The sequence below is a fragment of the Trichomonas vaginalis genome, chromosome IV (assembly GCF_026262505.1).
Source record: "Trichomonas vaginalis G3 chromosome IV, whole genome shotgun sequence".
Lineage (NCBI taxonomy): Eukaryota > Parabasalia > Trichomonadida > Trichomonadidae > Trichomonas > Trichomonas vaginalis.
The window spans coordinates 33,141,017-33,154,386 of NC_067206.1; the positions used below are offsets into that span (position 1 = coordinate 33,141,017).

The 13,370-nt window shown below is 35.2% G+C and overlaps 10 protein-coding genes across 10 annotated transcripts, besides 2 other annotated features; 7 read left to right on the top strand and 3 right to left on the bottom strand.

Annotated features, from left to right (window-relative positions):
• Positions 1–12: 12 nt before the first annotated feature.
• Positions 13–695, top strand: TVAGG3_0212720 (vacuolar transport; the record flags this gene model as incomplete). Its single annotated transcript, XM_001300337.2, has 1 exon — positions 13–612. One exon carries the CDS (start codon positions 13–15, stop codon positions 610–612), a length of 600 nt encoding a protein of 199 aa, XP_001300338.1.
• A 652-nt stretch (positions 696–1,347) lies between these two features.
• TVAGG3_0212730 (barbed-end actin filament capping) lies at positions 1,348–2,260 on the top strand (the record flags this gene model as incomplete). The annotated part of the gene is made up of 1 exon (XM_001300336.2): positions 1,359–2,177. The coding sequence occupies one exon, from the start codon at positions 1,359–1,361 to the stop codon at positions 2,175–2,177; it is 819 nt and encodes a 272-aa protein (XP_001300337.1).
• Positions 2,261–2,792: 532 nt separating this feature from the next.
• Positions 2,793–5,004, bottom strand: TVAGG3_0212740 (spectrin binding; the record flags this gene model as incomplete). Its single annotated transcript, XM_001300335.2, has 1 exon — positions 2,838–4,970. The coding sequence occupies one exon, from the start codon at positions 4,968–4,970 to the stop codon at positions 2,838–2,840; it is 2,133 nt and encodes a 710-aa protein (XP_001300336.2).
• A 27-nt stretch (positions 5,005–5,031) lies between these two features.
• Positions 5,032–5,127: a terminal%2Cinverted (terminal inverted repeat of Maverick-3 transposon ID:TVAGG3_0212750).
• Positions 5,032–13,370: part of a mobile genetic element that runs on past the window's edge.
• On the top strand, positions 7,100–7,462 carry TVAGG3_0212760 (uncharacterized protein; the record flags this gene model as incomplete). Its single annotated transcript, XM_051226705.1, has 1 exon — positions 7,100–7,462. One exon carries the CDS (start codon positions 7,100–7,102, stop codon positions 7,460–7,462), a length of 363 nt encoding a protein of 120 aa, XP_051111691.1.
• On the top strand, positions 7,481–7,723 carry TVAGG3_0212770 (serine threonine-protein phosphatase family; the record flags this gene model as incomplete). The annotated part of the gene is made up of 1 exon (XM_051226706.1): positions 7,481–7,723. One exon carries the CDS (start codon positions 7,481–7,483, stop codon positions 7,721–7,723), a length of 243 nt encoding a protein of 80 aa, XP_051111692.1.
• Positions 7,883–8,576, bottom strand: TVAGG3_0212780 (uncharacterized protein; the record flags this gene model as incomplete). The annotated part of the gene is made up of 1 exon (XM_051226707.1): positions 7,883–8,576. A coding segment is annotated over one exon (694 nt), but the record flags the coding sequence as incomplete, so codon positions are not given.
• Positions 8,595–10,405, top strand: TVAGG3_0212790 (phage tail repeat-like family; the record flags this gene model as incomplete). Its single annotated transcript, XM_051226708.1, has 1 exon — positions 8,595–10,405. A coding segment is annotated over one exon (1,811 nt), but the record flags the coding sequence as incomplete, so codon positions are not given.
• TVAGG3_0212800 (uncharacterized protein) lies at positions 10,412–11,371 on the bottom strand (the record flags this gene model as incomplete). The annotated part of the gene is made up of 1 exon (XM_051226709.1): positions 10,412–11,371. One exon carries the CDS (start codon positions 11,369–11,371, stop codon positions 10,412–10,414), a length of 960 nt encoding a protein of 319 aa, XP_051111695.1.
• Positions 11,389–11,790, top strand: TVAGG3_0212810 (uncharacterized protein; the record flags this gene model as incomplete). The annotated part of the gene is made up of 1 exon (XM_051226710.1): positions 11,389–11,790. One exon carries the CDS (start codon positions 11,389–11,391, stop codon positions 11,788–11,790), a length of 402 nt encoding a protein of 133 aa, XP_051111696.1.
• TVAGG3_0212820 (phage tail repeat-like family) lies at positions 11,982–12,566 on the top strand (the record flags this gene model as incomplete). Its single annotated transcript, XM_051226711.1, has 1 exon — positions 11,982–12,566. One exon carries the CDS (start codon positions 11,982–11,984, stop codon positions 12,564–12,566), a length of 585 nt encoding a protein of 194 aa, XP_051111697.1.

The following is a 13,370-nucleotide window of genomic DNA, read 5'->3' on the forward strand; positions in this document are numbered from 1 at the left end:
CTGTCATTTTTTATGAAGCGCTTATTCGGAAAGAAGAAAGACGTTCCACAGCAGCCACAGGTCAGTCTCGAAGACACATCCGACCAGTTAGGAAGAAAGAGCGAAAGCATTGATAAGGAAATTGCTGAGATCAATAGAAAATTAAGTGAACTTACTAAACAAATGAAAATGCCGTCCAATAAGTCTCGTGTTCCAACTCTCAGAAGGAAGGCCACCGAATTGCTTAAGCGCCGTAAAATGCTCGAAGGCTTCCAGGGCAAAATTGATGGACAAAGATTTAATATTGACAACATGGCTTTCCAGCAGCAACAAATGAAAGTCAACATCGAGACTGTTAATGCAATGAAGGAAACTAACGCAACAATGAAGCAAACAATGAAACAATTTACAGTTGAAGATGTTGATGACATGGCTATGGACATGGAAGATATGATGGCCGAGTCCAACGAAATTTCCGATATATTATCTCAGGGCATTGGCAACGATATCGATGAAGGAGAACTTGAAGACGAATTAGCAGCCCTTGAAGCCGAAGGATTGGATGAAGGTGATCTTGATATGGAAGGACTCGATGATACAGGCGGAAAGACACCTCAGAAGGAAGCCTGGTAATTGAATTTCTCAATTATTTTATTTAGCAATTTTTGTATACGATAAAATCACATATAATCAGATTTAATGCCTTAAATACAACACAAAAATTCATTTTTACTGTTAATTTTATCATTTGATTTTTGAAATTCATCAAAAATTACAAAACCAATAGTATTGAACAAAACATTTAATATGAATGATTTACATGTGATTAGTTGTAATGATTTATATCATTCAGATAGTTTTAATTTCTAATTTTTATATGAATATCTTTGATATCGTTCATAGATAACCAATTTTCCATTACATAATAACATTTCCTTAAAATATTAGAACTTTCTAATTATAATTTCTAAATTTTGAGATTTCAGTGCAATATGAATCAAAATGCGTATTGAAAAAGATATATGTAAATTAAACTATTGCATATAGCTTCACTACTTGAACAAGCATTTTTATGATTCAAATAATATGCCAAAATTCTGAAATTAAGAATTAAATTTTTCGGGATGAAGTTAGAATGTAATTACTCAATCATTAGCATGCATTAAGATAGCTAAACAATAGTGGTGTGGACAATACATCGATTCATTTCTTATCCTCCTCAAATCACATTTCATAAATATATTTTTCGTTATTTTGGTTATTTCATTTATCATATTGATTGGATCTGATTGATATATAACTAATTTCTCACGGTTAATAATCAGTTACATTTTAAATACACAAAAAGTGATGTTAATTATTTTTTTCAAAAGAATTCAATGGCATACGATTCACCAGTCACAGCAGGCCTTGATCTCCTTCGCCATGTTCCTCCAAAGGATATCGAAGATCGTATGTTTGATTTGTTTCAACTTAAGCCTGACTTAACAGAAGAAATGATTTCGGCAGTTGATATTCCCTTAAAAGTCGAGACTGATAAGGATACGCAACAAGGTTTCATCAAATGTGATTACAATAGAGATGGTGATTCATATAGATCGCCGTTCACTCACAAGTATTATCCGCCATTACCAGATGGACAGCAGATATCGCCGAAACTCCGTAAGCTTGAAGAGCTTGCAAACAAGGCATTCGGATCCTATCTAAACCTATTCTTCAGATACGGTACAATTTCTGTGTATTGCTGGGATCTTGATGACATCTCATTCGGTTTAGGTGTTTTCGTACGCAAAGATACAGACTCGACCGAAGGATTCTTGGGAAGTATAAACTGCTCAGATATTTTCACAATTACAGAAAAATCTTCGGGACAGTATGATTATGAGATGGTTTCATCAATTCTCTTAGAAGTCAAGGTTGATGTTCCAAAATCCAAGCCGGTTGTTCTTTCTGGTGGCTGCGCAGATAGTAAAATTAAAACTCTGACAGCAAAGGATAACATTGAAATGCTCGTAAATATCGGAACAATGATTGAAGATAATGCAGCAAACTTCATGGAACATGTTAAGCAGATTTACGTTTCAAAGATGTCAGAAATTTTAAGCTATACTAAGGGAACTGCTTTTGTTGTTGCTGGAGAAGCACAAGATCTTATGGCACAGGCCATGAAAGATTATGTAAATCGTTCTTCTAAGTAGATTTACTGAGCATTATTAAATTTGATTGATATTTCTCATGAATTTAAACAAATTCATTTCATTTAATTAAAAAGAGTTAGATATTTTCATAAGAACCGTAGCAATATTGATGGTATTATGTTGGTTTTAACTAGTTATGTAATTAATGTTTACTAGATTTAAAAGAGAGCAAAGTCTATTAAACGTGTCAATATTTTTATCGATAAATAAAAATTCTGCTTGGCAATTACCGGTGGAAAGAAGAGCTATCTGTTCTTGTAAAGTTAATGCAGCTTCCTCTTTCCGATGAAGTGCAGTTACTGAAAGAACAGCTATTGTATAGGAATAAAGAATTGGAAATAGGATTAATCAATGAAATTCCATTCTTCTAAATAATATTGATTTTGTGCTGATTATATATTACAGCTTTGGCATAACATGGTTTTCGCACTTGTGAATTGAGTTTTGAAGTAACTTTTCCATGGATCGTCATCTTTAGCAGATGACTTCCTTCCAAATTTTTCCATAGTTATCAATTTCAGGTTTTACTGATGCATAAAGTCCTCTTTATCTGAAGAGTGTAGATGTTATATGATCACATTGTTTAATGTGTCGCGTTATGATATAAAAGATGGAGCTGTTTTGCATAGAAAAAGATAAAAAAAGAAATGTTTATTTTTATTACTCTCCCGCTGGCTTTGTAGCATAGAATTTCAGGCCACAGAACGGACAAGGAATCTGCATCTCGATGAACTGTTTGATGCATCCATGGCAAGTACAAACATGGTTGCAAGGAATAAGCTTCTGAGTAGCTTTGTTTCTCTGGCAAACAACGCACAAACCTTCCTGGAAATTCTCAGGAAGTTGGAATGTTTTTTCTTCATCTCTTCCAAGAGTTATTGTTCCATATGTATTTGCAAGAGCATTAGCTAATGTACTACTATTATTCAATGTTGTATTTCCTGATCTCATTGTCAAAGAACTCTGTCTTCCTTGTGTTGACGCTGTTGTGCATCTAGAGCCAAGTCTTGACTTTCGAAGATCAGAACGAGCTGTTCTAGAATTATCTCGAGTAACTGGTTTAGATGACAAAACATCAACAAGTTCTCTTTCATTCATATCTTGTGCGAGTTTGATGGACTGATGGATTTCGCATGTAATGTCTGCTCCATTGTCCATAAGATACCTCGCGATGTCTGTGTATTTAAGGCCTGTTGCAACGTAAAGAGGAGTAACACCATTATTGTTATAAGTGTTGATTTCGGCACCTTTTGTTACTAAATCCATAACAAGGTTGTAATTGTTCTTTCTGACCGCGTAGAACAATGATGTTTCACCTTCTTTGTTCCTGACATTGACGAGATCGGCATCTGCATTCTGCAAAAGCTCTCTGATGCTTTGTTCTGATTGAGAATTGATCGCTGTCATAAATGGAGTTTCGCGATTCTGAATATCAATGATATTTACATCGGCTCCACTTTCAATCAACAATTTAACGCAATCAATAGCATCTGCTCTGCAAGCGCAATGCAATGGAGAACCTTCAAGGCTATCAACAAGGTCAAGACGGAAACCTTTTGTAATTAGAGCTTGAAGTTCATCCATGTTGTTTGCTTTGATGATCTGGAACAAGTTTGGTGGTAAACGTGTCTCTTCTGCAAGGTTTGGACTCTCGCATTGTATGATGTTCGCGATTTCGTCATCTCCAGCTTTAAATGCGAACATGTAAGGGTTGAATTGGCCTTGTGGGAATGTGGCTCCGTAGAATAATAATGCTTCGACCATGAACTTGTTGGATGCAAGAACGGCAAAGTTAATTGGAGTAAATCCACTGACATTTTGATGGTTAACGTCTGCTCCACGACGAACAAGGACTCTAAACATTTCTATTCTGTTAGCTTTAACTGCTTGGAAGATTGGAGTTTCGCCATCGCAGTTTTCTGACTCGATATCTGCACCATTACGAATTAAGAGGAAGAATATATCGAAAAAGCCTTCGCGAATGGCAATTTGTAGTGGGGATTCCAAACCAAACTCTGTTTTCTCGTTAACGAGTGCGCCATTTTGAATCAAAACTTCAACACAGTCTGTAGAACCATATAAAACAGCAGAATGTAATAGAGTTTCTTTGTTGAAGTTAGCAACTTCGTTGATTTTGATACCTTTCTTAAGCTGATCTTGTAAAACTTGGACTTGATTTGTAGAAACGACTTCGAAGAGATCTGAAATTCCTGGCGGTGATTGGCGGAATCCGAAAACTTTCTTCTTTTCAGATCCACCAACAAGTGGCTTGTTCATCTTATCGAGTGAAAGAATACTTGGAACTCCTGAAATCTGTGGAGTTACACCGCAGCTAACAAGAGCGCTTGTAGATTTGCGACTTTGGAAATGAGTTGCTACACCATATGGTGTCTGTCCAAACTTGTTGACGTCGTTAAGAATACAACCTCTATCTGCAAGAAGTGATATTATATCTGGGTTTCCCCAACGAATAGCTGTAAAGATTGGTCCTTCGTCATCGCAATTCTTAACGTTCGGATCAGCGCCAGCGTCTAATAATAAATTGATTAATTCACGATTATTCTGTTGAACAGCCAAATGTAATGGGGTTTCGCCGAATACAGCTGTCTGAATGTTAAGATCTGCTCCGCATGAAATTAACAGTCTTGTTGCTTTGACATTTCCTTTGACTACTGCGAAATGTAACGCTGTTTCGTTGTTTTCATTTGTTCGGTTGATGTCAGCACCTGAGTTAATAAGCTTTTTGAGGTTAAAAACATCATCCTTTGCTGCGTAATCAAAGAGCGATGTCATTCCAGCAAAAATAACGGATTTTCCAAGATCCTTTTATATTTTAGATCTTTAAATCAGAATAAAAAAAAAAAAAAAAAAAAAAAAAAAAAAAGGTAGTGGGGCTTCCAGGCACTTCGTGCCTTCTAGCCCCGAAGATGTTTAGTATAAATGAAGTCTTAGAGGACAAACATGACTATGAGTTTTGATATGACAAGATAGAATATGAGAGAGGTCCTATAAACCGGAGAAAGTGTTATATAAACATCTGTCATATTACTCAGAATATTATACAGAATTCAATAAAAATATATTTTAGGTGAAGAGGTGAGATTTCACCTGTTTTTTCACCTCATTTTTCACCTCTTGAATTTTCATGAATTTCATCGTAAAGACTTTGTCAAGATTTCATCGTAAAGACTTTGTCAAGATTTCATCGTAAAGACTTTGTCAAGATTTCATCGTAATGAGCGTAAATCAGACAAAAATATATTTTAGGGTAGAAGGGTATATCTACCCCGTTTTCTACCCTCTTTTCTACCCCATATGTACTTACTGAAAAAGTATGTGTTCCATCTGTCATTTTACTCAGAATTTTACACCAAAAATATATTTTAGGTGAAGAGGTGAGATGTCACCCGTTTTCTCACCTGTTTTCTCACCTCTTGAATTTTCATGAAATTTACACCAAAAATATACTACTAGGGTCATTTACGAAGAAATCTCAACAAAGTCTTTACGATGAAATCTTGACAAAACATAGACAAGAAAGTTCATGAGAAATTAGATGAAGAAGTCTTAACAAAGTCTTTACGAAGAAATTCATGAAAATTCAAGAGGTGAGAAATGAGGTGAAAAAAGAGGTGAAATCTCACCTCTTCACCTAAAATATATTTTTGGGTCATTTACGAAGAAATCTCAACAAAGTCTTTACGAAGAAATCTCAACAAAGTCTTTACGAAGAAGTCTTAACAAAGTCTTTACGAAGAAATTCATGAAAATTCAACGGGTGAGAAATGAGGTGAGAAAACAGGTGACATCTCACCTCATATGTCCTTACTGAAAAAGTATGTGTTCCATCTGAAGTTCTTATATACGGGTCTTCCAGGAGCTTTTCACAAAATATATATGTTTTCATGTTTTGTCACTTTTCTGTCACTTTTCAGGGAAAAAACATTTTTATTATATATATAAAATGAATTTTACAAAACCACCGTTACCGTTCTTTGGAAATAAGAGTAGATGTAAAGATATTATATTGAGAGAACTTAAGAAACTACCGAATGGTCTAACATTTGTAGATTTGTTCGGTGGAAGTTTCTATATATCTCATTTGTGCCATACAATATTTCCTGACTCAAAGATTATATGCAATGACTTCGACAACTATATGAACCGTCTCAAACATATACCAGACACAAACAAAATATTGAAAGAGTTAAAAGAAAAGATACCTATAGGTAAGATGGAACGTATACCATTAGATAAGAAAAATATTGTGAGAGAGGTTTTGAAAAAAGCAGAGTATATTGACTGGGATAGTATATCTTCTAGACTATTGTATAGTGGTTCTATAAGAGTTCATGACATTGAAACACTTATGTCAAACGTTTTATATCTTAACTATACAAATGTTTTCAAAGAGAACATAGAAAAATATACTGAGGGTATAGAGTTTGTGAGATGTCATTGGACAGAGTTGTATGAAAAATATAAAAACAAGGAAAATGTTTTCTTTATAGTGGACCCGCCGTTCTATAACACATACGATTTTCAATACCAAGTAGACTGGACTTTGAGAGACTCTTTAGAAACTTTAGACGTTTTACATAACCATCCATGCTTTTACTTTACATCCGATAAAAGTGGTTTGGAAAGTGTCATGAGATGGTTAGAGGACATACATGACTATGAGTTTAGATACGACAAGATAGAATATGAGAGAGGTCCTATAAACCGGAAAAAGTGTCATAACAAAGAAATTTTATTGGTAAGTAAATGTGGTTTGAAATAGGACTACTTGTTTTAGGTTTTTTCCATTGTGTCATTTACTTATTTGACGTGGCAGAAAGATATAGAGAATATGAAGATGAACCAATGCCTGCAAATGTCCAGTATATGTACTCGTAAGAGATATTTTTATCTAATATTAAATGGACGCACAGAACTTAGCGAATGCACAGCAACCTGGACAACCAAACCCAGAGAATATTCCAAATGAAGTTAGAATACAAACTGCAATGGCAAACTATGGTCAAGTGCCAACAGATGTACAAATGCAAACTGCCATGTCAAATGACGCTGCGTTAGGTTTGCCACCATGGTATGCAAATATGAGATGGAAAGAGTTTTATACAAACCCTGAAGTGGGATATAAACAACTTTATGCAGATGACGCGAACACAGGAGTTGACCCAGAATATGTTTTCTACCAGAGGAGAAACAGAATGTATGAGCTCCAGTTAAAGAATGCTATGGAACTCAACAGGAAACGCAAAAGACTAGGCGGACATTAGATTTTTACATATAGTAAAATGGGTTTCTTTGGAAGAATAGGAAACTTCTTTCGAAATGTTGGAAGAGGTATATGGAATGGAATAAAATCTGTCGGAAGAGGAATTTGGAACGGTGTCAAAAATATTGGTAAAAGAGTAGGTCAGTTCGTTGGTATTATACCTAAAGACCCTGAACCAGAAGAGCAAGCTCCTGTTATACAACAGCCTGAACCTGCACCACAGTCTAGTTGGCAACCAAATCCAACACCTCAACCGTATTAAAAAATCATATTTTTACCGTTCGATAGTAGTTGTATATGAAACTAAGTTCTAAGTAAAACGCGTGGTATAATGGAATTATTCTCTTTCTTCCATCTGTAGTAAACCATACTTGAAAGTCTGAAATACTTCCACTTGGTGGTTCGTATAGCTTTGTAGGTTTTTCGTAAAAGTCATTTGCCAAGCATAAAAAAGAGTTTTGTGCACCAGAAAATGAAGCATGAACTATAATAGCATCTGAGTCGAAAACATTTTCATATGTTCCATTAGGGTTTTCGACTTCATAAAAGTCCGGGTGTACTGGATATTCTGCAGGCTGATTTAACATCCTCAAAAATCTATACCATGCCAAGTTGTTATATTTTGTAGAAATATAAACGTCTTCTCCAAGGTCTTCTATTCTATTGATTTTAACAGTTGCATTTTTCCTGTCATAAACAATATCGAGATGGTACTCTCCTTCGTCAATGTTGTACTGTTTTGCATATTCGAGATAGATATCGTTTATTTTTTCTTGAAAAGCTTGAAGAGTTGTTTCTAAGTTTACAAGCAAATTCACTTGTAAAAGTTTTCCCTGTTCAAATTTCTCATACGTATGTTTTTCTTTGTTATAGTATCGAATTTCAAAAGCGACCGTAAATGGGAAACCATGTATGGCTTCTGAAATGAACTTCATTCTACGAAAGCCAATAGCTTTTGTGACAGATGGGTCTCTTAACCATCTTAGTGGGTAGTCAAAACGATAGCCTTCATGCTTTACGGTCTCTGTCTCAAACTTTTGACCGACATTCGTAAAAAGTTCATCTAATGGTTTAGTTGTAGCAACTCTTGAATTTTCTTTTTCTATTGAAAGCATATTTTATCTAGAATAAAAATGTCGAAAGAAACAGCGTCTATGAGAGAAATACAACACAACCGACAACTCATTTTGCAAGCTCTAAATAAGAACACAACAAACTTTTCAAACTATTCTAAGATATCTGAGTCATTGAAAGAAGGAAACTTAAAACTGACGATAAACCCAATGACAGATGAGTTTCTGTTTCAAGACAGTAAGAACCATACTGTTTGTATAAATCCAACAAAAAGAACTTTAAACGAGAAACCTATAGATGAACTTCTTTTGAAAGCAGATGTTGGCAACAAAGCTGACAAAGAGTATGTCATTGAAAAAGTTCAAGAAGAACATGACAGAGCAGATGCAACATATGCAACGAAAGCAGATGTTGACAACAAAGCTGACAAAGAGTATGTCATTGAAAAAGTTCAAGAAGAACATGACAGAGCAGATGCAACATATGCAACAAAAGAACATACTCATCCTGAACTAGCGGACAAAACATATGTTGACAATAAAATGTCAAGTGAAGTGACAAGAGCTGACAAAGAATATTCTAAAAAGACTCATACACATACCATTGCAAATATTACAAACTTACAAGAAACCTTAAACAGGAAAAGTGACGTTGGACATACACATACCATTGCAAATATTACAAACTTACAAGAAACCTTAAACAGGAAAAGTGACGTTGGACATACACATACCATTGCAAATATTACAAACTTACAAGAAACCTTAAACAGGAAAAGTGCCGTTGGACATACACATACCATTGCAAATATTGCAAACTTACAAGAAACATTAGAGACAAAAGCAGATAAAACATATGTCAATGAAATATACCAAAGTTTAGTTGGAACAACAAAAAATATTGAAACTATTGTTGGTGACTTTTCTATCTATGAAGAAAACAAATATTTTAGATGGGAGTTTGTACAGTCCTTAAGAAATGGTATACGGTGTAAACTCATTCCGAAAAATAACAATGAAATGTATGTAAGCTATATAAAGAACGATGGTACACAAGTTAAAGTTCCATTAGACAACAACTGCTACTTAAACTTCTATGGAGACGAACAAAAGAAATATTTAAGAGTTTATGAAATGACGGATATGACATTGTCTAACGTAGCTCCAGCACCATATTATTATGACTATGGTGTTGACGCACGTGTAGACCCAAAAAAGCAAACATTATATTTAGATTATTATAGATATAAAAGATATAATGCAATAGAAAAAACGAGAATAGTATACTATTATACAGATGACAGAAATAAATATTATAGTCAAGACTTTACCTACCCTGAAAACATAAGATTATATTTTAAAAAATATTCTGACACAAACCAGAAGAAACCTGAAATAGTTGCACTATATTTTAAGTTCAAAAGAGACAATCCTATAATATCTCATATGTTTGATTTAATGAACCCAGTAGGTTCTATTTATACATCTATGGAAGCAAGAGGTCCTCAAGCAATGTTTGGTGTTGGTGCATGGGAACAAATAGTCGACAGGTTTTTGTATTGTGCAAACTCTTCAAAGGAAACAGGTGGAAGTAAAACGATTTCAGGTGAAAACCTACCTGCGCATAGTCACTACGTAAGTTTAACTACATCTCGAGAAGGTTGGCATAAGCATAGATATTGGGATTGGACAGGAATGACAAAAGGTAAAGGATATGATGTTAAAGACGACGTTAAGTTTGCTATAAATTGTTACTGGGATGACACTTGGGGAGAAGGAGACCATACACATCGCGTTTCAGGATATACGCAAACAACGGGACAAAGTAAAGACTACATGCCACCTTACATGACAGTTTACGCATGGTATAGAATTGCTTAGTCGTCATGTTCCACTTCTTTAGCATATTCGTCAGGAGTTGTCTTATATTTGTTAGGAACTGTCTTTGAAAGTATACCACCTTGAACTTTGACAAGTTTGAAACGAGGTCTGACAATAGTAGTTTTATCTTCTGCTTGCAGTCTGTACATTTTGCCATGTTTGCCTAAAACTTCATAATATTCTCTTGTATACTTTCTTCTATTTTTACGAACACGAATGCGAGTACCTGTCGAGTTCCCATTGTTGTCATAGTCAATAGTATTTTCATATGGGTCGCGTTTAGGTATTTCTATTTTTACTTTGTCACCTTTCTTAAGTTTGAAGCCTGGCATTCTTTCTTGTTTGTCTCTTTTGACTAAACTATTAAATATATAGTCTTTCTCTAAGTCAGGGTTGTTTTTCATTTCTTCGGGGGAGTGGTTTCCCAAACCTTTTTGTTTACGGCTATTGTAAATATTTAAAACTTGTCTCATCTTTGCCATGGAGAAGTGTCTATATTTGTCGTCATATGACATTTCATCTACCTCACCACCTTGTGGTTGGTTTAAGTCTCTTAAGATTTTTATACAACTGTCAATGACACCAAGAGCAGAATGGTTTTGGTCGACAATGAAATATTGGTTTACATTTTTTGAACGCAGATAGTTTTTAATATCGTCTGATTTGAAAGAACTTTCACAGTCAGATGTCAGTTTTGTTGGATGGTATTTGTCAACGAATATTGTCAAAGCAGTTTTCACATCTAAAATATTTTTGGACCATAATGGTATGGCTTCACAGTATCTTGTGTTTTGACCAACAAATATTAGCCAGTATGGTGGTCCATCTTCTCTATACCTCGGAATGTTTTCCAAGATATCCATAAACCAAGCATTTGGTGTTGAACTAAAGATTTTTACCATGAGTGCTTTCTTTGTCGCTTTAGAAACATAGGGGTCCTTGTTTGGATTCGTCATTTTTTACCCTATAAGAAATGGGTTTATTTGGCGCATTAGCAGGAGTTGCATCCAGATTTTTGCCCGCAGTGGGAACAATAGCCAGAGGTGTATTTGGAGTTGGAAGGAAGATTTTGAGTACATTAGGTATACTTAAAGAGAAAGCACAACCTATTATACAAACTGTACAGAAAGGTTGGGATGTAGCACGAGATGCAGCAAATCTTATTCCAAATCCTGAAACAAGAGGAAAAGTTCAAGGATGGATGGACAATGTAGGAAGACAAGCAGGAAACTACTATAACAAAGCAAATGACTACTATAACCAAGCAGGACACTATATGGACCAAGGTGAAAGATTCTTTAACAGAGGATATAACCATGCACAACAGTGGGTAAACAATAACCAACCGCAACCACCTCAAACTTGGGGAATGTAAAATTTTTTACTGAGATGAAATGAACAATACAGCATTGAGACAAATGGGTTCAAGATGGATTTGTCGGCTTCCAGCAGTTACACAACGTGTTTGTCAAGTTCTTCCTATACCTCAGGAAGTTTTAGACCGACTTAAAAAACAACAACAACCAGTTGAAAACAAACCAAACTAAAATTTTTTACTGAGATGAAATGACCGAAGAAGTTGAAACGGTAGATTTGACACCACAAACAAAAAGTTCAGAACCATTGTCAAAACCTGTCAAAGAACTTACAGATGAAGAGAAAAATTCAATAATAGAAAGTGCCAGGTCTGGAAATACAAACCCTAACTATAAAGTCACTTTTCATAGAAATGGAACGGCTAGTATCTCAAAAAAGAAACAGACTCTCACAAATAAAATATTGAAGTCTGAAGGAATTTTCGAGACAACAGATGGGAAGGTTTACTTCACGGACCAACAGTTCATTATAGAACATCTCATTGACTTAGAGTCGAAATATTCTAAACTTTACAACAAACACAAAAAGTTGAAAGGAAAACAAAAACAAATGGCATATGATATTTATGAAGATGTTGACGACACAACTGTTCCTGCAGGTGAGGTAAAGTCAAATGAACCGAAAAGTGACGAAAAACCAATAGAAGAAGGTGAGCCAAAAACTGAAGATAAACCAAAACCAAAGGTTAGTTTTCAAACTAAACCAAGCCAACCTTCATTAGCTGGTATGGGTTGGCGTCAAAGGCTTATGGTAGCAGGTGGTTACGTAAAGTAAAGAGAAAAACATTTTTTTATTTTTATTTGAAATGCCCCCATATAGAATGGATAGAAGGTCTGCTAGAATAAAAGCAGAGTTGCAAAGATATGGTTGGAGAGTTTCGAAGAAGTTTAAATATAGGAAGGGAAGACCCATAAAAGTCTATGACAAACTGTCTGGTCTTCGCTACGAAATGGATTTGGAAACAGCACGTGCCAATTATCCAAACAGACTAGAGAGGTTAGAAGAAGAACGTCTTATGAACTTGCCTTTCAATGTTAGTGAGCCGCAGGTTGAAGGACACGACGGCTTTGCCAGGTTCTACTGGAAACATAACGAACAGTTGCATCCTTTGAGAAGGAAAAAAGGTAGTGCAGAGGATGGTCATGCTCCCATGGAAAGAACAAGATATGCATATGAAAAGTATCGTGAAGTTAGAAGTCAAATTACATCTGGTCGAACCTTTACAGTAAACTTTGACGAAGGAAAGAACAAAGAAGGCTTCATGGGAGTACTTGCTGCCATACAAGACGGAAATAAGAAAGGATACAATCTCAGACTAACCGTAACAGATTTAGATGGTCATATTTACTATGCACATGGCAATGTCACAACAGCCGCACAACTTCTTGACGCTTTCAAGACTACAAAGAGAGAACAAATGTTTGACTCCGACTCAGACATTTTGAACGCAATTGAAGGAATTACAAGTGTCAAGTTCGAATGGTACCAACCTAACTCTCAAGCAGTCAGACAACTTGTTTGTTAGATGAGAAATATGAAGTAAAAACGTTTTAAAACAGTATATTTTTAAAAAAATAT